This window comes from Eurytemora carolleeae, unplaced genomic scaffold (assembly GCF_000591075.1).
Source record: "Eurytemora carolleeae unplaced genomic scaffold, Eaff_2.0 scaffold1856, whole genome shotgun sequence".
In the NCBI taxonomy this organism is placed as follows: Eukaryota; Metazoa; Arthropoda; class Copepoda; order Calanoida; family Temoridae; genus Eurytemora; species Eurytemora carolleeae.
The window spans coordinates 1-23,328 of record NW_019397741.1 but is presented as its reverse complement, the minus strand read 5'-3'; the positions used below and the strand labels follow the sequence as shown (position 1 = coordinate 23,328).

Genomic DNA, 23,328 nt, shown 5'->3' with positions numbered 1-23,328 from the left:
GTTTTTTCCTCACCAAGACTTGTGAAACTNGGGGGGGGGGGGGGGGGGCATAGAATTTACATATCTTCTAAACAGAAAAATAACATTTAGAAAGAAAGAAAGAAGACCTAAATCTCGAAGTAGCACAAGATTTTTTAAATTCTAATCCATAATCTAAAAGAATCTTAAAGAATTATATTTTGGGAAAATGGATAATTCTATTCTTTTAGGTAACCATAATTTCAATTGGCTCTTTTTTAAAAACTTTTATCTATTTGATTTTGGTATAATGTAAAAAAAACTTCTTCAAGTACACACGTTTATTTTTACTAGCGTGACTCTTTTTTTTCCGCCAAGTTTTTTTTATGAAATAAGCAGGCGCGTAGTGGAGGTTTAGCCTAGGGGGGGGGGTGCAATTTTGCTATTTTTTGTGCAACCCCCTAACGGCTGATGTGCACCCCCCTAAAAAACCGGTATTAAGAAAAAATAAAAAATTGTCTCATTGCCGATTGATAAGAAAAGTAAAAAATCTGAATATATATGTAAGTTTAATGTTTAATAAATTAGAGCCTGCCTCCACTACGCGTCTGGAAATACGTGTCTGTTTACTCTGTGGAGTTATCTGCGTGAGTGCGGTGAACAGTATCCTCAATCATTTGCTTCTCTATTTTATTTGTCCGTCCTCGATCTATTATACTTGACAATTATGAACCTCCAATCCCGGTTACAGTGGTAAATCTACGATTTAACAACATTAATATCATAAATTAAAAGGGGGTTGATTCATTTAATGTACTGGCCCCGCTTTGCCGTCTAAAGTCTGAATGTACAAATATACTGCAAAGCTTTCCTTATCTACCTAAACGTGAGTCCTGTACTTCGAATGAACCAGAGTATTCAGATCTCTGAGAACTAACAGGGCACAAATTAAAAATTTTAACGAAATAAACCGTCCATGAAAAATATATAATGGAAAAGTTAGACGAATTGAAAAGATGCTTTTTTTAAATAACGGCAAATTTCGTTAATTCTTAGGATTTTAATTACAAACTAAATAAATAGGATTAAAATAAGGGGTTGAATTTGTGGGTCCTTCCTAGCTAAAACAGGGGAGGAAGGCCAACCACCACAATATCTCGTCAGAGACACATTCTCCTCATTTTCTAGTCCGAGCCACCTCGAAATCCTTGTCCTTCCAATATTATTTTTTTTTTTTCAAGTGTCTAATCCTCCTACATAAAACTATTTTTTAAGAATTGGGCCACGTTAGGGGATAAATAAAGTATTGAATTTTTGTAAATCGAAAAAAAAGTTTCAATTAACTTAAAGTTTTCAAGTTTAATGTCTTTAAAAATGTTTAACCTTTTCACGCACATTTTCATATATTCCTGGTGTAGAATGTCGCAAACAATTCCGAGTTTATAGAACTTCAATCTTTTTTAAGATTCCAACATGATACAATCATTGCAATACTTTAGTTCATCCATATTTTATGCACTAACGTGGCCAGAGTTTTAAGAAATAATTTTATCTTCGAGATCTAGAAACTTTATAACACATAATAATCGAAGAACGATGATTCCGAGGTGGTGCGGACTAGAAAATGAATGTGGCTCGGACGAGAAATTGTTGTGGTTGGCATTCCTCCCCTCGCTACACCTTGATGGTTTCTTTACCAAATCATAACCTTTACCTCGTAAAGGAAAGGTAGAAAACAAAATTGAGAATTCAGATGGTTAAAAATGAACTATATATTTCTGATCGTCTCTTAACTTTATTTCGTTTAGTTTAGATTAATTATTTTACTTCATGTATTAAAGCAAAGTGGGTTTTATATAATAAATTGCAATTCCTTCAAAATTCAATGCTCGATGAAATATCTTAAAGCTATAGTTATTTTGATTGGAAAACTAGCTTTGACTGGAGTTCTTTGTAAAAAATAAGTTAAGACAATTTCTGTAGTTCTAACGAGCTCCCCGATCATAATTTGATTCAAATCGATCAAGGAATTCGTAAATAATGATCGGACATACAAACATTCATAGATAAATATTAAGTTGTAGTAGCTTTGTTTTCAAGAATGTCTCTAACGCTCTCATCTTGAATTTAAGATTGAATAATTCAAGAGCTCCTAGTAGCTCCTAGTAGCTCCTAGTAGCTCCTAGTACTTCCTATAGGGTAACCAATTTTCTAGTAAAAACTTGAGCCTTTAAATGTTGCTTTCCAAAATACCACATTTCTCGCATAAAGCAGATGTTTTTCTCAGGATTCACGGATTTTCACAGCATTTCAGAATCCTCATTTTTCTAAACATTTTCACCTTTGACCCGGTAAAAACCTTCCTTGGGGTCATACTAAATTTTGGGCCCGATCGGTTCAGTTGTATTGAAGTTTTTGGGTGCGAACAAACAAACAGATCAACAGACAAGCCAACTAATAGATGAAATATGGAGTCAAAAATAATAATCTTTAGTTAGATCCATTTATTTATTTTAAAGTATTCTTCTGTAAATTAAGTCTAGGTAAAAATAAACAATATTTTATTTAGAATCAACAAATGAAAAAAATAAAAATCAATTTTAAAAATTGTAATAATATTAGTTTGATTTTTTAGTATTGTTATTCTCTTCTTGTTTCTGCTGCTTAGAATAGGTTAATCTAACCATAGAATCAATATCTTCCTTCGTATTAGCGGTCAGCTCAACCCCATTCTCTTCAACCTGTAGAGTAGCCTGCAGGTTAGCAGTCTCATCTTCCTTTCCAATCACCTCAATATCATACCTAGATACAAAATATTGTAATATTATACCTTCTACATTCGTTTAGTCAATCTTTTAAAATTCTCTTTTTAAATTTTGATATTTCAAACTTTGATTATTTGATTATGAAGAATCCATTTTAAGGATTAAGAAATTAGAGTTTGAGGAAAGTAATCAGTTTGTTTTGATGATCAATAATGATACGTACCTTTGTCCACTCTTAGTAACTGTGAGAACTGCCAGTTGTCCATCCAACCCAGTAATAATTACTGGTTCATCCAGTTTCAACTCAATCTTTATATAATTTATATAGGGTATTAGTTAATCAATTCTTATTTGTCTTCTGAGCTGAAAGCTTAAGAGTTGTGGATATCGAGATCAATGCTTGATCTCCTCTTTTTATTAATCTAAAGATTAATTTAATCTTACATTAATATCCAGTAAAGTAGCTTAAAGGAACCAATTAGAGTGTCGATTGTAGAAACCAAACAGTCAATTAGAAGCCTTAAAGACTGGATACAGGTATGGATATCCAAACTAGAGCTCTGAATACAACTAACATTTATACTGGATATAGGTGTGGATAACCAAAATAGAGCTATGGATGCAATGCTATAACCTTTAGACTGGATAAAGGTGTGGATATCCAAACTAGAGCTCTGCATACATTACTACCTTAAAGACTGATTATAGGTGTGGATATCCAAACTAGAGCTCTGCATACATTACTACCTTAAAGACTGATTATAGGTGTGGATATCCAAACTAGAGCTCTGCGTACATTACTACCTTAAAGACTGGAAATAGGTGTGGATATCCACATTACAGCTCTGGATACAATATATCCTTTAGACTGGATACAGGTGTGGATATCCAAACTAGAGCATTGGATACCATACTTTAACCTTTAGACTGGAAATAGATGTGGATATCCAAACTAGAGCTCTGGATACAATACTAACCTTTAGACTGGATATTGGTGTGGATATCCAAACTAGAACACTGGATACAAAATGGATAAGAGAAAGAACCATCCCTGCCAGTAGTTTCCCAGCTATCACTAATTTACCTACAATACCTGCAATTTATCAATGTAATTTAGAAGAACAAAAATCCTCATGTATAGATACAGAAGGGTGAACTTGTGTTTTTTTACATGTATTTGTGACATTCGTTATCAAGGATTTATTTTGAGTTCAAAATAAATTTTGACGGGGAAAATATTAGCACTGTAATCTGATAGCGATCTATAAAAGAAAGAAATGAATAAATATGAAAGAAAAAAACTAAAACTAAGCAGGGTCCATTTCTTTACTTAAAAAATAAATATAGATAGTCATTGTCCCAAAATTTTCCAAAAAAAAGCTATTGCTTAAATAAGGGAATGTTCGCCCAGAGGCGAAAACTTTTGTATTTTGAATCTGATAAATTGCGTCTATAGTCTTTAGTCAGTTCCCCTTGATTCTTCCTCCAGAATAAAGTATAAACCTTCTTAAAGGGACTGAACGCGTGATTGCAAGTAACATAATTAACATAAAAGCATGTTAGATTCAAGAATCAAGAATTTGGAAGATATCTTCGTATTTCTAGTATTTAGTATTTAGATAAAATCACTTCTGCAGAGAATTCACAATTTAAAATTATGGTTTATTAAACCATGAAAACATGATCATGTATGATAATTGATAATAGGACATGACTCCCTAAAATTGAGGGGCTGGGGCTGCATTTTAAATTAAGTTTACATTTCCTTTAAAAATACTAATTAAAAATTTTACGTTGTGGATATTAATTTTAGCCGAAGTGGGTACATACACATTTTTGGCCGCAAATATAAAAATCCAGACAAAGTACAAAAAAAATCTGAAAAAGATAATTTTAGTTGTTAAAGAAGATTACCTGACACAAAACTGCAGATTGTAAAAAACCAAGACATGATGTAAACAAACAACAGCGGCCTAATACTAAATAAAAGATGTGACGTCGATTGCCGGTTTTTTATTATATACAGTGATAACCAGAAAGCTGTAGGATAAGAAGACGACAATAAAGCAGTACTGAAGTGAATTTGATGTCGTTAGAAAGAAAAATTTTTACCAGTAGCTAAAAAATTACTTAAAAATTGAAATGTTTCTGGTCACACTGCACTATGGCTTTGGTTTATGTTCATTGGATATTTTAAATCGGACTAATTAAAGTCATAACTTGAGTCTAAAAGTCTTCCTATTCCAGAGTTTTCTGGTTCTCACTATATGTTAAAGATCCTGAGCCCAGGATTTAAAAGCTTCGGCTCGGGTCGTAATTCCTTACCCAAGCTTAGACCCAACTCTGACGACAGCTTGTGTCACGTGATTGACAGCTGAGAGATCTTAGGCTTGACTTACGGAGTTAGGCCCAATGAAAATAAAACCGACATTGGTTGGTTTTAGTAGATAATAAGGCGAATAAGGCTCAATGTGGATTCTTTTTCTCATCAAAACCCGGAATGCGCCAATTCCTAAAATAAATCCGCCAAATACAATATTAAACCGGTTTCATGAACTCAACTCTTTCAAAAATTAGATGCATTGCAACCTAAATCCAAAAGCTCAAGCCGTAAATAAGGCCCAACGACAGCTTAGACCCAAGTCGAATTTGTTAAATTTTTTTAATCACTGGCTCAGGTGTTTGACAATTTGATTTAAAGGAATTTATATATTGATACATTTTAAGACCTACAATATCTGTTTGCAAAAACAAAGAAATTCCAGTTTTTAGCTTTAAAGAAGCTACATTTTTTACAGCTATATTGATTATAATTTTTGTTTAATATAGTAGTCATGGCTTGATTTTATTTGATTACATAATTGGACCCATAAAACTGTGGAATAAAAAGACGACTGTTAGACTAAAGTTATTATTTTAAATAGGCCAATTATCCATCTGATATAACATTTAGCCTTTTAGCAACAATTCGTCTTCTTATACCCCTTGAATAATATTTCAGATTTTTTAATTTACCTAATTTCATAATAGTCATCTTGTAGAGGAGTCACGGTAACTCTTGCCCCGTAGAAAAGGGACAATTGACGAATTCTTAAACAATTGTAAACTCATTTTATGTCATTTTTTTCTTTTTAATCTATATTTTATACAAACCTCTTTATAGGGTTGAATAAAATAGCACTAAGAAACCCCCAAGCGTTCTCAGAGGATGTCTGAAAACGTATTTGTATATTGATAAAGCTATAAGTGTTCACATCAAATGAATAAAATTCGGGCTTTAGGTTGCAAGGGTTTAGAAAGATCTTTCGAAGCTTTCTCCTTTTAAAGGAACAGACCGGCTATGTAAGATCACACCGGACTAACCAGAGTGAGCAGCATTCGGTTTCTTCTATTTGAAATCAAACGTGTTTTGGTCTATAATTCAATAATCATTTACTTTACGGATTTGTTTCTTTTATACTTTTTCATTCAAAATGCATATGCCAAAAAAAAAGTATTTAAGAAAAAATGCTAACAAATTATGTATAATGGGTAAAATTGTGATCGAAAGTCACAGCTTTCTGGAATATTGACAGAACCGTTAAATCCACGTGAGGTAGTTGAACTGAGTATGCAGTGTTGTGGAAAGCTTCGTTAGGATTCATTTAAGACATATAAAACTTTTTAAAGATCTGTAAATCCTGAGATTGAGCGCAAATTCGACATTCAAAACTCTTACTTTGGGGTTGAATACGTTTTCAGAATCGGGTTTTTTTGAATTACTAAATAACGACGACAAAAAATAAAGTAAAAATCATACAGTAATCGAATTAGATAGTTGGGAACATATTTCTCAAAAGAAATTTGTCAATAAATCAATGCTAGAATCAATTATTTCGTTTTCTTAATTATATTGAATTTCTTATTTTCTTTTTCTTGAACTAATTAATTTACTGTAGAGTTTTGTTTAAATTTTTTTGTCGTCGTTATTTAATAATCAAAAAACCGATTCTGAAAACGTATCCACGCCAAAGGAGGAGTTTTGAACGTCAAATTTGCGCTCAAACTCAGGATTTACAGATCTTTAAAAAGTTTTATATGTCTCAATTGAATCCTAAAGAAGCTTTCCACAACACCATGCATACTAAGTTCAATTAAATATCGTGTTATTAAAATAGAAAAGCCTTTTATCATTCCTAAAATAAAGATTCTTTTATTATTTAATACCTGATCATAAATACTACTTGTTCCGGTCATTTTGAAAAATTGCGAATTTTTAAAAATATTTTTAGCGCATTTCAAACTTTTCTAAATGTATAAAACACATAGTTTTCAAAGAAAGATTACACATTTTAAAAAGAATATTTTAGTATTTTGCATTATATTTATATATATTTTATCAAATCATTTGAAAAATAACATATTCCTCATCTTAAGTGCTTTTTACTCTACATAATTATACTAAGTAGCATAATATCTAATGTAATCAATTGTTTTATTAAATGTATGTTCTGTATTAATTAGTATTCACAGTAATTCAATGAAAACAAACGCTGCAGTCTGTGAAAGTGTCTTTCGAAGACCAGAGATATAATGATGTTTTAATTATAATTGATTTTCCCTGAAAGAAATATAAAAACATTCCACTACATTACTATCGTACCTATGTAAATAAAGTAGTAATATCTCTCTGTTTGTCTGTCTGTACATTTGTTTGTGTGTCCGATAATAACTTTGGATCCCCTTGAGCGATTGGGTTCCCACTTCCCAGCTAGTTGTCATATCAAAATTTAAAATTCAGGAACAGAACCCACAATTGAACATGATTAATTGGTCATTTGAAATCATGCCTTTAGACTCTTGAAGACAAAATTCTTTATGACGACTTGTAGAAATGTATTTATACTTTTACTTAATTTCATTAAGACCATTTGATATTTAAAACTATGAATTCTGTTACGATTTCAGTTCTAACAGTGAGACCTGCATAAAACTGTGGAATACGAGGAAGATATTTAAGATTGTTATGAGAATTTAATGATCTTTTAAAGTAAATCATTTTACCAAATAGCTTACAGGGTGTCCCAAAAGACATGGGAATTTAGTGACGAATTCGATATCGTCTTTGTTATTAATTAGCATCGTAATACCTAATTTCAAAAGCCATAATATTATTATGTCTGCTAGAGTTTATTTTATGAAAAGGGTAAAAGACTGTAAAGATGTTTCTATAATGTCTCCGCAAGATGAACAGTGAAGACGGACAAGTTTACTCTGTTTGTATATTGCAATTTTCTTGTTTTGCCGTATGCAGTTTTACCGTATGCAGTCGTCACATCATAAAAAAAAATTTCAAAATGTGAATATAGCAGACGAAACTCTTACAGATTACAGTTTTCTCAGTAGGTATCACTATACTAAATCAAAGAATTATTTAAAAAGACGATATCGAATTCGTCACTGAATTCCCATATTTATTGGGACACCCTGTATAATAAGTGTCTAGTTGAAAATATTTTATTTTTAACAACATTAAATATAAGTATTGCTAAATCAAGTAATGTTTAATGTCGTCTTCCCATTTCAAATTATCACTGTATTTAAAGCATAATATACCTTTCACACACATTCCCCCCAAGAATATAGATCGCTTATGTCGTCTTCACCATACCGGTTACAGTTGAAATCAGGGGGGGGGGATGATAGTTCGCTGTAGCTGTACTGAACACTTACAACTGTTTCCTAATTTATTGATATACTATAAGTTAGGCCAGAATCAACTTATAGTAAACAAATATGCAGTACGCTCTCGGTATAGTTTATAGCCTATACAATTAGTAAAGGATTAGCGTATATAAAGGTTTCAGGCAAGAATATTTGTATTTACGGGGGTTTGTTTACAAATATTGCAGACATACTAGTTGAAAGTTGAATTTCAAATGATTATTCAATTACTGACTCATTATACTAAACCCATCATAAAATTACTCATTAACCAACTTTGTGATATTTCAAGATGCAATACTCAGTCAAATTTGTCAAAAATTTCATTGTAAAACAGTTTAAGAATTCAACACACAAAATAATAATCTTAAGTAGAATTGAAAAAATGGTTTTAATTGTGCTTTTTTGCATGACGCGGCTGGATATTTTACAATCACACTTTAAAGGCCCTACCATTAAAAAAAGTAGTTTTGCCCGGAAGAGTCAAATGCGGTGGTACGGAAGGGGAAATAGTGGTGGCTCATTGCTGCTGGAAGAGAAAAAAGCTAATATGTGGCACGGAAGGGGAAATAGTGGTGGCTCATGGCCGCCTGCCTTCCCCCGCTCGTGCGCCTGTGCGTTTTCCTTCAAATCTTTCAACTTTCTTAAAAACTTTGATTTCATTTCACAAATATGTTATTTTTTTAGCAAAATCATGTGTTTCTGCGCTGCGCAAACACGCATGAAAATCACACAAGCTAAAATAGTTAATGGGAGAATGCTATCTTTTACTTTTTATTAAACTTCTTTAAATAAATTAGTAAAAAAAAAATACTCTACAGATTGACCCCCAGAAGTAAAACGTATTCAATGACCTTTTCAAACGACGAGTTCATGATGTACAAGGGGTTGTACAATTTTCAGCTTTACAGTCTGCATTAGCGATCTATCTTCTTGTATATCTATGATTTAAAGTCAAAACTTGAGTCTAATAGTTGTCTTCTCATTCCAACGTTTTATGGATTCCCCTGCATGATGACAATGTGGTTTTTTTTTATAGACGTTTCAGCTGACGTATATTACTTCGTTAGTACTACTCCGCGAAATAATAGATAAAGGTGGCGGTAAAAATTCTTATCTTTTTCCTTCAGTCTTTTCAGTTCAGCTTTAAGTTTGGTATTATTTACCTTGTTGCTCATCGGTATAGTTCAGTTTAAAAACTACAAAAAAGCGGGCGTTTTACTTTTTTGCAAAAAAAGCTACAATAATAACCGGAATACTGCAGAAGAGGACAATAAGGTCATAAAAAAGTTTCATGTTACAAAGCCAATATTTTTAGTCGAGTTTTCTGGTTCTCACTTTCCATTTCAAAGTTTTTCTCTTAGAAAATTAAAGCATTCATTGACTTGCATTGGAATCTAAAAGTATTGTATTCCTTTCTATCTATTCTATCTTGGCAAATATAAAAATAACCTTAGATATCAACACTGCGTTTTTCCATTTAATTGTTATTTCATAATTAAATATATTTTGTAGAATTTAAAATGAGTCAGCCGCCTAATAATCCTTATCCGCGACAACAAACCTACCCCCCACCACAACAACCATCCAATCCTCCTCAACCGCCGTCCTACTCACCACAACAGCCTTCCTATCCCCCTCAACAGCAACCATACCCGTCGCAACAGGTATCACAACAGCAAAACATCAGATTAAAAAACATCGAATAAAAAAGGCCCAAAATTACAAAACTTCGAATATCGAATTTAAAAATGGAAAAATTAAATTGTTAATTTAAAGTCTAATTCAGAGTACGTTTAAACTAAAGTGGATCTTAATGTTTATGGAAAAATTTGTGAAAAACAACTATAGATCTCTCATTTCTACAAGCTATCATTTATGAAGAGCAAGAGTTTTTGTGGCTTCGATCTAATTAGTCGTCCATACTTATCGTTGGGTTCAGCCGTTTTGACGATCATCATTGATACAATTTACAAACAATTGTTTTATTCCTTTGCATGATTCACTGTATTTCCGCATCCCAAAAATCAAATGTATCTTTTTTTAAAACAACCCACTGTTTTGAACTTTTAGAACAATGAATAGCGATCGTTTTTGAAAACAATCAGATTCACCAAGAGGATATCGGACTTATCCTCATTAGTCTACAGACATGCTTTTAATTGTGGAAAACTTGATTTGTACACATATAAATTTTAACATTCAAATTTTTCTAAACAACTAAAGGCATAAATATTCTGGATTTTCGAGGTACAGAGATAGCCAGAAAACTCTGGAATAGTATGACTACTCTGAGAATCAAGTTTTATCTTAAAAAAGTTCATTGACCTTAATTGTGCAGTGTTACCAGACCCATTTCACAAAATAAGTGATTTTATAAGTGTCTAGTAAAAGTATTCGCCTTGTAATACCATCAAATACAATTAAATATTGTTATAATGTCGTCTTCCTGTTCCATTGTTTTCTGATAATCACTGTAAGAGTTTTCAGTTTTTACTTTTTTATAGTAGGCCCCAGCAATTGAAAACAAAACAATGCCTCGTAGAAAATCAAAAGTCGTCACTAATTTTGAATATTTTGTATGAATGGTATTCTACTCTGAGAATCAAGTTTTATCTTAAAAAAGTTCATTGACCTTAATTGTGCAGTGTTACCAGACCCATTTCACAAAATAAGTGATTTTATAAGTGTCTAGTAAAAGTATTCGCCTTGTAATACCATCAAATACAATTAAATATTGTTATAATGTCGTCTTCCTGTTCCATTGTTTTCTGATAATCACTGTAAGAGTTTTCAGTTTTTACTTTTTTTATAGTAGGCCCCAGCAATTGAAAACAAAACAATGCCTCGTAGAAAATCAAAAGTCGTCACTAATTTTGAATATTTTGTATGAATGGTATTTAGGTATTTTGGGTATTTAGGGATATCCTGTACAAGGGCAGTATCCAGTATACCCTCCGCCATATTCACAATCACAGGTAGAGTTGGCCAGCTTTAAGGTAGACTTGACCATCTTTCAGGTAGAGTTGACCATCTTTCAGGTAGAGTTGACCATCTTTCAGGTAGAGTCGGCCATCTTTCAGGTAGAGTTGGTCATCAGGGGAATTTTGTTTTAAAATGACTGTGGACATAATTTCCAATACCTGCTATTTTTAGATTAGCATGTGCGATTTACAACGGTACCATTAAAAGCTTTGCCTGATCCATCATCTTTTTTGTGAATGGATTTTTTTAAATACAATGACTTACTAATGTAACATACTTACTACAGAAACATTTCGTAAAAAAAAGTTGGAATTGTAAAATATTTCACAATTACTTATAAGTAAATAACCTAGAAAGTTGAAAAAGAGCAAAAACGGTTCTCATCTATAGTAAGTATATAATCATATTTCAGTTCATAGCAATTAGAAAAAATTATCTCAGTTTCAATTTGTTCTAGAAAGATATATTTAATTCTTAAAGGGACTGTACGGGTAATTTCAAGTGGCCCTCCGGCCATGCAAAGATGACAATACCCGACGGTACTCTCCAAAGCTTTGTCTTGTCAAGTACTAGCTGAAGTGCCCGGCGTTACCTGTGGAATTTTAAGAAAAAAATGAAAAAATTGAATTCTCCTTAGCTTATGTTATTTCGTGGAATGTCAGCCCATTCGGTCCAGCCGTTTGGTCGGCTATAAGGAAGATATATGGGAATGTTCTGTTTTATTATATAGATGATTTAGAAACTAATATTCTTATAATTTTGAAAATTAATTATTTTCAATTGCGGAGCGGCCATTGGTTTCTCAGCATGAAGGTTCATAGTACTTACGGAACTTACGCTTACTCTTCCCTTCAAATAAATATTATTAAATAATATTGCGTATTTTCAGCCCACAGTGATTGTAAACAGCACTGGGTATCCCAGTGTACACCAAGATGTTATTGTACACCATGATCGCGTTGTACATCAGGATGTTATTGTGCATGAGAACAGGGTAAGATTTTTATGTTATCTTTAGACTTTTTTTCAGATGACAAAATTTCAACATATTTTTTCACAAAAATTATTCAGTTTTGGAAGTAATAGATTTTCTAAAGTTCTTGGCAAATTAACCCTATTTGACCTGACGTCTGGTTTACTGACTGGCTGCCTGGGGCGGGGGGGGGGGGTTAAAATAACCCCACCCCCTCTTTTTACTTATTGTGATACAAATCTTTAAAATTTGATACGTTTTTTGTAAGCCTTTTGGTTCTACTTCAGAAATCCGCAAAAAAAGGCAAATTTGCAAAAATCCAAATGTTTATTGCAAAATTTTGCTTTTGTAATAGGCTTACCAAAGAGTTATAAATACTTTTTGAATTATAGTAAAATAACTATAGAGGGGGGGTCATCTTGACCCACCCCCCTCCAGGACAGATAGGGTTAAGAGGCTTCAAAAAAATCTACTATGTCTAACGTAATTTAACATTTAATTTTTTATCACTTTTTTATATAAAATTATCCTATATTTTGTCTTTGTCCGAAGATATAAGGCTGAATGAAGGAGATTAATCAATCTTATAGGTTTACTAGGTTTTTAGGGCGCTTAGCGCCCATCTTCTATTTTAATTGTGAACATGTTCTCATTGTAAACATTGAAAAACAAAGAAGAAAAGAATTTCGCGGATTTTATGAAAAAAATCGCGGATTTTCAAGATTTTAAAATATTTTACAAAAATAAATAAACTTTTAACACAAATTTTTCAAGTTTCGATCATTCATAAACCTTCCCTGGGGTCACGTGAGGTCCCTCACAAAATTTTGGCCCGATCGGTTCAGTCGTTTGACGTTCATTGCAGATACAAACGGACAGACAGACAAGCCAAATTTATATATAGATATCTTCTGCCAGAGTTAAGATTTTGCATATTGTAATAAAAACAAACTGTAAGAAAATAAATTTTTTAAAGATTTTTGTGAAGTCTCCTAAAAGCCTAAAGCATTTAAATAAAAAAATGAATAAAAATTATGCCTAAATCTGTATTTATATTATGTATGAGTATGTCAAAAACAATACTTTTCTATTTTCCTTGTCAATATTTTGTCGAAACATGTTCGTGAAAAAGTGTTTGTTTTGTCCTTTGAGGTTTTAACTTAGTAGAAAGCTGATGTCTTATCCTAATTCATGAAAGTTAATGGTACGGTTAAAAAAGCAGATTTGTCTAATGTCTATGGAATATATGAAAAATCAATGAGTGTTCTCGAAAATGAACAACAACAAAATTCAAATCTCAAAATCACATGACAGAAACAGATTACGGGGATAATGATCGATACAAAAAATTATTTGTCAGAATTTTTTTTGGAAAGCTCTTTTAAAGGGACAATTAACAGTTTTGTACAACTTCCTATAACATCCAACTCAGAATGTCTAAAAAGAGTTTACCAATACTAGCCTTATCATTTACATTTATCAGTTACATTTCACACTATAGTAACTTTGAATACTAGCCTTAGAGGGCGCTTCGCGCCCATCTTCTAAATTAATTGTGAGCATGTTCTCTTTTTGTGCATCGTAAAACAAAACAAAAATAATTCGCGGATTTTCACAAAAAATTTCGTGGATTTTCAAAATTTTCAAAAATTTAATGAAGATCGAATTTTGATGGAGACAAATATTTGAAATTTTGATCATTCATAAACCTTCCCTGGGGTCCCATAAAAAATTTGGGCCCGATCGGTTCAGCCGTTTTGACGTTTATTGGATACAAACAGACAGACAAACAAACAAACAACAAGACAGACAAGCCAAATTTATATATAGATAAAGGGAATTTACAGGGGTGGAAATTTTAGGAAATATGTAGACAATTTTTTTCAATTCAATTTTTCATATTTCAATTCGTTTTTTTGAAATTCTTAGGCCACAGGGCGTCCCAGTAAAAATGGTGATTAAGAGACAACTCACAAATCGTCTTTAAATTCTGATAGTTGACAAGTAAAAAAAAATATTTTGCGTCTTGTGAGATTTTCAAAAAGTGGTTTAAGTAGGAGATACTGAAAGTTTTGAAGATAAAAAGATGGAAGAACACATTTTGGAATTCCAGAAAATATGATTTTGTTCAAACGATTTAAAAGTGTTCACGTTTATTGGGACTCCCTGTAGGAGTTTTTTTTGTAAATCGTTTTAACTGGAATAATATAGTGAGGTCCACTTCATAAGTCCATAAAACTGTGGCAAAGGAAGCAACGACATGTAAGCAATACATATTTGTTAGTGATACAGAGCAAATGGTTTTACTCAGTGGCACAGGGAAATCTATGCACTTTGCTTGGTCTCATAAAGATTAAAACAAATGTCGTCTTCTATAATGAATAAAGGCAATTTTTGCTTGCTGGGAAGTTTCATTCCATTTAATGATTCATACTTTTTGGTATTTTAACATTGCACTATTGCAGTATTTTATGTTCATTGAGTTTTTAAAAAATTCTAACCAACTCTTTTAGTCGTCTTCCTATTCCCTGAATCTACAGGGTGTCCCGGAATAAACATAGGAATTAAATTACGACTTATATGTCGTCATTGCTTCAAACATTTAACACCGAAAATTACTAGTCTTGGGATTTCCAAACTGTGGTCTACCTTAAAAACCGTTTAAATGTTAAATATTTCAGTGAATTTTAAAGATACATAGAAGGTAGACCGCATTTTTAAAAGCTCATTAGACTTTCAATCTTTTTGTGCTCAAGTTAATTTCATTTATCAATTATCGGAAATCAAAGACGATATTCAAGTAGTCTCTCAATTCCATGTTTATTGGGACTTCCTGTCTATTTGTGTACAGGCATGTTATGCTGACGAGATGCGACGACGAAGAAACCGAAGAATACTTCTCATCTCGATTGTCGTCTTCTTTAAGATTGTTATAATATCTACAATTTTCATATTAATAAACATTAATTTCTGAAAGGGACTGGTGACGTAATTTCAAGTGATTCTACTTTAAGAAGTGTCTAATAAACCTTTAGTCGAGATGAGTATTTTTCTTACTAAACTGTTCTGTATATTTCCTACCATGTCTCTGCTGTATAAATCCGCAAATCAATATTACAGAGAAACTGCTAATTGTAAACGATCAATTTTCAGGTGGGAAAATATGAATATTATATTTTCTAAAACAATATTTAAAAGTAAATGAATCGTATAGTTTCTAAAATTAAGGTTCACTTGGAATTACAGAGACTGTCCCATTAATGGACAATTTTTTACAATGTTTTGGTTTCTGTGATTTGTTACATTTTATTAATATTTTGCAATTAATCAATTAAAAGCAAGAATTTATTAAAAAAAAATACAAAAAAGATATAACATATATTATACAGTAATTGACTTTACATTCATATCTCTGGAAATCGAAATGCTCAAAAACGGCAGACCACATTTTGGAAATGACAGGACTAGGGCTATTTTTTATTATCGTATCATCAATTATGTTTGTAAAATTAGATTGTAAAGTCGTCTGATTAATTGTAAATTAATTCTGGGTCCTTTTGATTAGGACTTTATAAATGTAAACTTTTGTATAGTTTTCTTCTGTTAAAATTATGGTTTGGCTTGGTTTTACAGAAAAATGTTGTAATTTGTAACATTTTTCCACTTAAAAATCAATAAATATACTATTTATACAATACTTTTGTTAATATTTCATAATGTAAGAATAAACATGTATTTAAATCATAAAAACAGATTTTTTGGAAAAAAACTGTTGAGAATTTTTTTAAGGATTTTTTTTTCTATTCCTTTAAAATTTTAAATTTAATAAGGTATAGAGGAGTTTTAAATATACCATAAAAAATGTTTTGTCTTCACCACATGTTTTGCGGTTTATAAACCGCAAAACATCAAATGTATCATATAAAGTTTACGTAAGAACAAAATGTTAAAAAAAATATTTTCTTGCTTAACCCTATCTTTGATGGGGTACTTGAAAACCAGGATATACTGGAAAGGGGTCAATTTGCCCCCCCCCCTCTAATAAATTGCAAAATCCAGTTATTAAGACAAAAATTGATAAAATATTTATTTTTGAAAATTCCTTGATCATGCCATTTCAAATATGCAAAAATTTTGCAAAATCTTAATTATCCTGATGTGTAATTAAGAAAAACTAAAAATGTGCAAGTTTCTTTTGAATAATTTGCAAAAAAAAATTTCTTTGCAATACTTGTGCAATCTGTTTTCTTATGTCTAATGCTTTCTAAAAAGCTAAAAATTATCAAAATATGACAACTGAAAGTGGGTCAAACCAAAGATTTAGTTTGTTACAGGAATAAGTACAGTAGAAAAGGGCTATGGGTATTTAGAAAAATTTNCATATAACTTCAATTGGTTGTGGGTTTAACGAAAATTGTTTAAATATTAAGAATTTTCTTTCATTGGCCAAATTCTTATTAGCATTTCTAATATCTTACCTCAAATCATATACTTTTAGTGCGTTAAAAAAAAGTTTTATTTGTGTGTCGTCCATCTGTTATATACATAATCACATATTTGTTTTATTATTTGTTTGTTAATTTTGTCTCATAATTCTTGAAAAGGGTCAAGCAGTGATTTCTGTACAATTTCATTCATCACTAGGGGCCCCGTCGGTACAAGAAGGGATTACTGCNGGGGGGCAAGATTTTTTAGGAACAAAAAAATGAATAATTATGAAAAAAAAATCGTGCCGCAAACGAAAATTTTTTTTTTGACTTAAAAGACTTAAAAAGAGTCAAAATTAATGACTAAAGACTAAAAACTAGATTTTTAAATTTTAGGAACAAAATTAAAGGATTAGATCAGGAATTTAGGAACAATTAAAAGATTTTTAAGGAATTAGGAACAAAGTTAAAGGATTAGGACAGGGATTTAGGAACAATAAACAGATTGTTTTGGAATTAGGAACAAAAATGTAGGATTAGGACAGGGATTTAAGGTGGGTCGGACACAGGAACAGGAACAATAATAGGAACATTAGCAATTTAAGAAGAAAAAAAAATTACTAGTTATACTTTAAATGCATGAAAATTAGGATCAATATTACAATTTTGATAAATGATTGATTAAGGAACATTACTAGATATGAACAATATTATAACTTAAGTCTAGTTTCTTACAAATTTCTAATTCTAAATTTATCGTTAACAATAACATTTATCAAATTGGGAACATTTTTTGCCTCGAAATATCAGGGGGGGGGCGAATGTCCCCCCGCCCCCCTTGTATCCGCCCCTGGACTCATGGGGCCCCGTCGGTACAAGAAGTAATTAATGCATAATTTCATCCGTCATGGGGCCGCGTCTGCAGTACAAGAAGTGATTACTACATAATTTCATCCATTATGGGGCCGTGTCAGTACAAGAAGTACTTACTGCATATTTTAATCCATCATGGGGCCGCGTCAGTACAAGAAGTACTTACTGCATAATTTAATCCGTCATGGGGCTGCCTCAGTACAAGCAGTACTTACTGCATTATAGTTTCATCCATCATGGGGCCGCGTCAGTACAAGAAGTACTTACTGCATAATTTCATCCGTCATGGGGTCCCGTCGGTACAAGAAGTGATTGCATAATTTCATCCGTCATAGGGCCCCGTCGGTAAAAGAAGTGATTACTGCATAATTTAATCCGTCATGGGGCCGTGTCAGTACAAGCAGTACTTACTGCATAGTTTCATCAGTACAAGAAGTACAAGGTGTCCCACATCAAATTAGACCGTGTCAATGGGTCTAAATTACGATTTGGGGGACAAATCAGAAAATTTAAGAAGAATAAATCATTTTAAAAAAATGAATAAGGCTTATAGAAAATTTTGTTGGCAGAAAATTCTAGATTTTTCGCAAGTACAAGAAGTGATTACTGTACAATTTTGATACGTTGTTGTTACAAAAAGTGATTAATTTATAATTTCATCCATCATGGGGCCGCATCGAGAAAATAAAAGAAAAAAAGTGACTAATATTCATATCTATTTATTTTCTATTAATTTACAGAGTACTGCTCAACGCTTTTTAAATAAAGTTCTAAAAGCACAGATTTTTGACACTTTCATGATTCTTAAAGCAATTCTAAATTAGGTTGGTAGTGGTTTTGGATTTGCAGCTGGGGTTGTTGCTGGGGCAATACTTGCTGAGGAGTCACATCATCATCATCGACCTCATCATGGTCATCATGGTGGTCATCATGGAGGGCATCATGGAGGTCATCATGGAGGACATCATGGTCGTCATCACTAGTAATTATGTATCCAGAAAATGATATTTATTGATTACTGTGATTGATTATAAGAAAAAAGTCCCAGATAAAAGATATAAGAAAGGAATTTAAATGTTCTGGTTTACCGTGTTAACCGATTCGCCAAACTAGGTCAGATGCATTTTAAGTAGAATTTAAAAAAATTATTTAATAAAAAAAATTTATTGCAAAAAGACTTAATCCCCACTAATTTTACGTTACATCGGTACCCTTTAAAGGGAGTGACGGGCACTGTATGGTAGTTGAACTGAGGATGTATAGTATTGTGGAGAAATTTTTTAGGAATAATTTGAGACTTATGAGACGTTTTTTCGGTGCATATTTTTTCAGCAGGAGCGCAAATTTAATCTTTAAAATCCTCATAGATTGCTAATTTTTGAGGGATGATTTTGAGAATTGGTTTAAAACAAATTACTCATTAACCCCGACGAAAAATGTAGTAAAAATTCTACAGCAAATAATTAGTTGTTTAGTAACAGGTTGAGAAAATAGAAATTAACTATTATCATCGAAAATAAGTAATCTTATTCAGTTATTGATTTCTGTAATGTCTCACTGTTCACAAACATTTCCTGTGATTTCCTGGAATTTTTATTGAAGAGATGACATTTGAAGAATTCGAAGAAATATTCTAACAAATGCATAAAGAAATTCAATATAATGATGAAAAATAAATAATTGATTCTAACATTAATTTATTGAGAGAATTTCAATTGAGAAATATGTTACTATTAAATATCCATGTTCTAGATACTTGAACTACTCCCGTTTGAACTATTGTTCGTTTAAACTATTGTTCGTTTGAACTATTGCTCATTTGAACTACTTTTCACCGCAATTCAGTTTTTAATTTTTTTTTATGATTCTCATATAAAGTTAGTTCGAGACAATTAATTAGATAACAATTACACAGAAATGAGCTATTTTTATGTTCATTTGATATTTCAATGTTCATTTGAACTAGTTTTTGTTAATTTAAACTATTTTTATGTTTATTTAAAACATTTCTGTGTAAAATTGTTAATTAATTAAAATTGTTTTTTGTTCGTTTTAACTATTTTTTTGTAATTTTCATTTGAAATATTTTTTTCTCATTTGAACTATTCTTGTGTTCATTTGAACTATTTTTTTGTCCATTTGAACTATTTTTATGTCCATTTGAACCATTTTTTTGTCTGTTTGAACTATTTTTTACGTCAATTTGAATTACTTTTTTGTTCATTGTGACTATTTTTTTGTTCATTTCAACTATTTGTTTGTCCATTTGAACTATTTTTTTCTCATTTTAACTATTTTTTCTCATTTTAACTATTTTTTGTTCATTTTGACTATTTTTTGTCATTTTCATAAGAAATATTTTTTTCTCATTTGAACTATTTTTTTGTTCATTTGAACTATTCATTTGAACTATTTCATTTGAACTATTTTTTTGTCATTTGAACTTTTTCATTTGAACTATTTTTCTTCATTTAAACTATATTTTAAGTGCATTTTTACTATTTTATTTCGTTTGAACTATTTTTATGTCCATTTGAACTATTTTTTTTGTTCATTTAAACTATTTTTGTGTTCATTTGAACTATTTTTTTGTTCATTTGGACTGTTTTTATGTCCATTTGAACTATTTTAATGTTCATTTGAACTATTTTTTTGATTATTTCATTTATAATATTAATAGTTCAAATGAAAATAGTTCAAATGAACTAAAAAATAGTTCAAATGAGCAATATATTTACTCGTTTGAACTATTTTTCATTTCAACTACTCACGTGGTACCACGTGCAGTAGTTCAAACGAACAATAGTTCAAATGAACAATAGTTCAAACGGGAGTAGTTCAAATGAGATAGCATCTCTAGATATTTGCCTTAAACGAACCAAACACAATAGTTTTAAAACGATCGTTTTTTGGTTCGTTTTTCCCTTATATTTCCAAATGATAAAAATGTTGCACAGCTTAATAAATGCATGCTTACGAATTCAGCTTTAAAATCTTGGAACCTTTACAGTATTCCTGTGTCTATTAAAGTTCTTTAAAAGTCAAATTGTCGGTATTAGTCGTTTTTAACAATTTTCTCCTAATAGACGCAACAGATAGAAGTAAGATTAGAAGCGATCAAAAGCGCTTTTTTGTCGCATTAAGCGTATACCCCCTTTCATTTTTCGCGAACACTCCCTTTAAGCAGCTAGAGCAAGCAGTACATTACACATACAGACTATAAAGTCAAAACAGGACGGTACGCCAAATGCATCAGCCTCTTCTAGGGAGGTTCTAGTGATGGTGGCCTTGTACTCTATAGTTCCTACCACCTTGTAGCTACAGGGTTACACACAAAGGATGAGACTTAAGAGACGTTGTACAGGATTTATTTAGACTTCCTTCATACATTTATGTCTCTCTGCAGCCGAAATCTAATCGATCGGCCTAAACCTTCTAAGCTATTGTTAAAAATAAGGCATTTTATACATACAGCAACCCCACCATACAAATTATTTTATACTGAATAATTTCTAAATTGAAGACGACTGTTATAGAAGACGACTTTTTTCTACACCTGAATTTTAAGAAAACATAATTTTAATCAAATAGATTCTGGTACAATAGATGGCAACGTAGAATTTGTGCACCCTCAATACAGCTGTGTCTGCGACAAAATTATTAATAATAGTGATAATTTTAGAATAAAGTGCATATCTTACAGCAAAATAAGTGCAATTTTATGTGTCTTTTATTTTCTGTTTTTTACATTTTTTTATTTAATCTTGGAAAACATGTCAACTAATGTGAGGAAATTTCGTTTTCCTTGTTATATTTGACACTTGTGACGTTGTGTATAATTGGTCCATTTCTCTGTTGCCAACTATTGTGCTTGATAATCTATTTGGTTTATACCCATTTCCAAGTTATTGAAGATGGTGGTCCCCCTCCCTGTAAATTTTCCTAAATAAAAAAGATGGAGAATAGATTAATAAGTTGCATATGTTCCGGACAAGAAAAGTCTTTTTTTTTAACATATATATGCATAGTATGTATATATAGGGTGTCCCACGAAACATGACAGGTGGTAAATAGTTATGAAAGTCGTCTTTCATATACTGTCATGTTTTGTGGGACACCCTATATGTCCGATCATAACTTGAACCTCTTGACCGGCCGATTTGCCTCGAATTTCTGAGTTTAGTAGGTTGAATTTAAAAGGGAAAACATGGTTAGAAGCTGTTATTATTTTAATTAAATTCAGCATTATTAGTTTTGAACTTTTTCTTGTTCTCAATCAAAATTTGAGGTAAATCGGCCAAGGAGTTAATGAGTTATGATCGGACATACAAACAGATAAACAAACAGGGATTACTACTTTTTAAAGAGAAACTGCGTCATATTTTTTATTTCAAACATGGGTGTATTAATGTACTTAAGGGGCTGAACAGGTCATTTTAAAAGATTCTCCAATTATGGAATTTCATGTCCGATTCACAACGGTACCCTTGACATGTTGCGATATCAATAATCTTCTCTGTGAGAGTTGGTTATTTCAGATTGTGATTTATAAATTTGCTTGCGTATTTGGCTTTAGAACAATATGGAGGAAATTGTTAGTAACTTAGAAATAGAGATTTTTCAACAAAAAAAACATGCCACTTTAAATGATTACAGGGTAGCGTAGTGAATCGGGTTGTCGATTTTTAAATCAAAGCCAGGGTCGATCTCGCTTGAAATTTCAAAACTGTATTTGAAAATAAGTGAACGACCCCTTTAAGTTAGAAGATTAAATTAAACATTAATTTTTATCAAATCATAATATTGTTATCATTTCTTACTCCATATCTCTCCATATCAATCTATCTATCTGAAAATGTTGGAGAAAAGAAGAGAGAATATGTTTAGTTTCTTCACTACCCCTCAGCAGTACTGAGACTTAATACAAAAACAATAATAAACAAAAACAAAAATTAATTATGATTCGTTTAGTAATTTTGGTTCTGAGAAATGCTAGTTCTATCAACAAGTTCAACAATACTAAACAACTGTANTTTAAAGTTGTTAACTGTTCTATAAACCTATTTTAAAGTTGTAACTGTTCTATAAAACTATTTTAAAGTTGTTATCTGTTACTTTTCAAGCTGCCATGTTTCAACATATATCTTAAATCAGATATTATTGGCGCATTTTCAAATATGTAAATACAACAAACTGTCCAGAGCACAGTTTTTCATCTTTCCATTAACCTTCCCTATGGCTAAATCGGTTCAGCTGTTCTGATGTTTATTAAACACAAATGGACTGACGGGCTTACTGCAATTAATGTAGATATATATAGATATAAGGCCTTTTGGTGCTTTTATATTTTCTTCTTACGTCATTAAACTATAAAAATGTTTCTTGTTTTACGTGGTGTATTTCAAAAAACATTACATTAATCGAAATCTGTCTGTCAATTATTTTGGCAACCAGCCGCAGAGTAGACTAGACGTTTACAAAAAAACCGATATAAAACAAATAAAGAAATATTATAAAATATCAACTATAAACGAATGCGTCGAAAAATTATTGATGATTATAGGTTGAAATATCTGAATGATTTGTTTGGAATTAAATTGTTATTTTACGATCCGAGTCGAATATTGCAACTTTCTGAATTTGT

The 23,328-nt window shown here is 31.4% G+C and overlaps 2 protein-coding genes across 5 annotated transcripts; one reads left to right on the top strand and one right to left on the bottom strand.

Annotated features, from left to right (window-relative positions):
• Positions 1-2,502: 2,502 nt before the first annotated feature.
• On the bottom strand, positions 2,503-7,003 carry LOC111715720 (uncharacterized). Of its 2 annotated transcripts, none has more exons than XM_023491086.1 (7): positions 6,930-7,003; positions 5,877-5,935; positions 5,739-5,813; positions 4,638-4,702; positions 3,701-3,807; positions 2,947-3,032; positions 2,503-2,760 (listed from the first exon to the last, which is right to left on the bottom strand). In XM_023491086.1, the coding sequence occupies exons 1-7, from the start codon at positions 6,957-6,959 to the stop codon at positions 2,577-2,579; spliced, it is 606 nt and encodes a 201-aa protein (XP_023346854.1). In that variant the 5' UTR covers positions 6,960-7,003; the 3' UTR covers positions 2,503-2,576. The 2 variants fall into 2 exon arrangements, with proteins under 2 accessions (XP_023346854.1, XP_023346852.1); XM_023491084.1 differs by having other exon boundaries at positions 3,701-3,816; positions 6,930-7,001.
• A 2,567-nt stretch (positions 7,004-9,570) lies between these two features.
• Positions 9,571-18,762, top strand: LOC111715723 (protein kreg-1). Of its 3 annotated transcripts, none has more exons than XM_023491089.1 (5): positions 9,571-9,606; positions 9,942-10,093; positions 11,348-11,404; positions 12,301-12,405; positions 18,509-18,762. In XM_023491089.1, the coding sequence occupies exons 2-5, from the start codon at positions 9,950-9,952 to the stop codon at positions 18,665-18,667; spliced, it is 465 nt and encodes a 154-aa protein (XP_023346857.1). In that variant the 5' UTR covers positions 9,571-9,606; positions 9,942-9,949; the 3' UTR covers positions 18,668-18,762. The 3 variants fall into 3 exon arrangements, with proteins under 3 accessions (XP_023346857.1, XP_023346856.1, XP_023346858.1); XM_023491088.1 differs by lacking the exon at positions 9,571-9,606 and adding an exon at positions 9,614-9,704; XM_023491090.1 differs by lacking the exons at positions 9,571-9,606; positions 18,509-18,762 and adding exons at positions 9,614-9,704; positions 15,236-16,063.
• Positions 18,763-23,328: the final 4,566 nt, after the last annotated feature.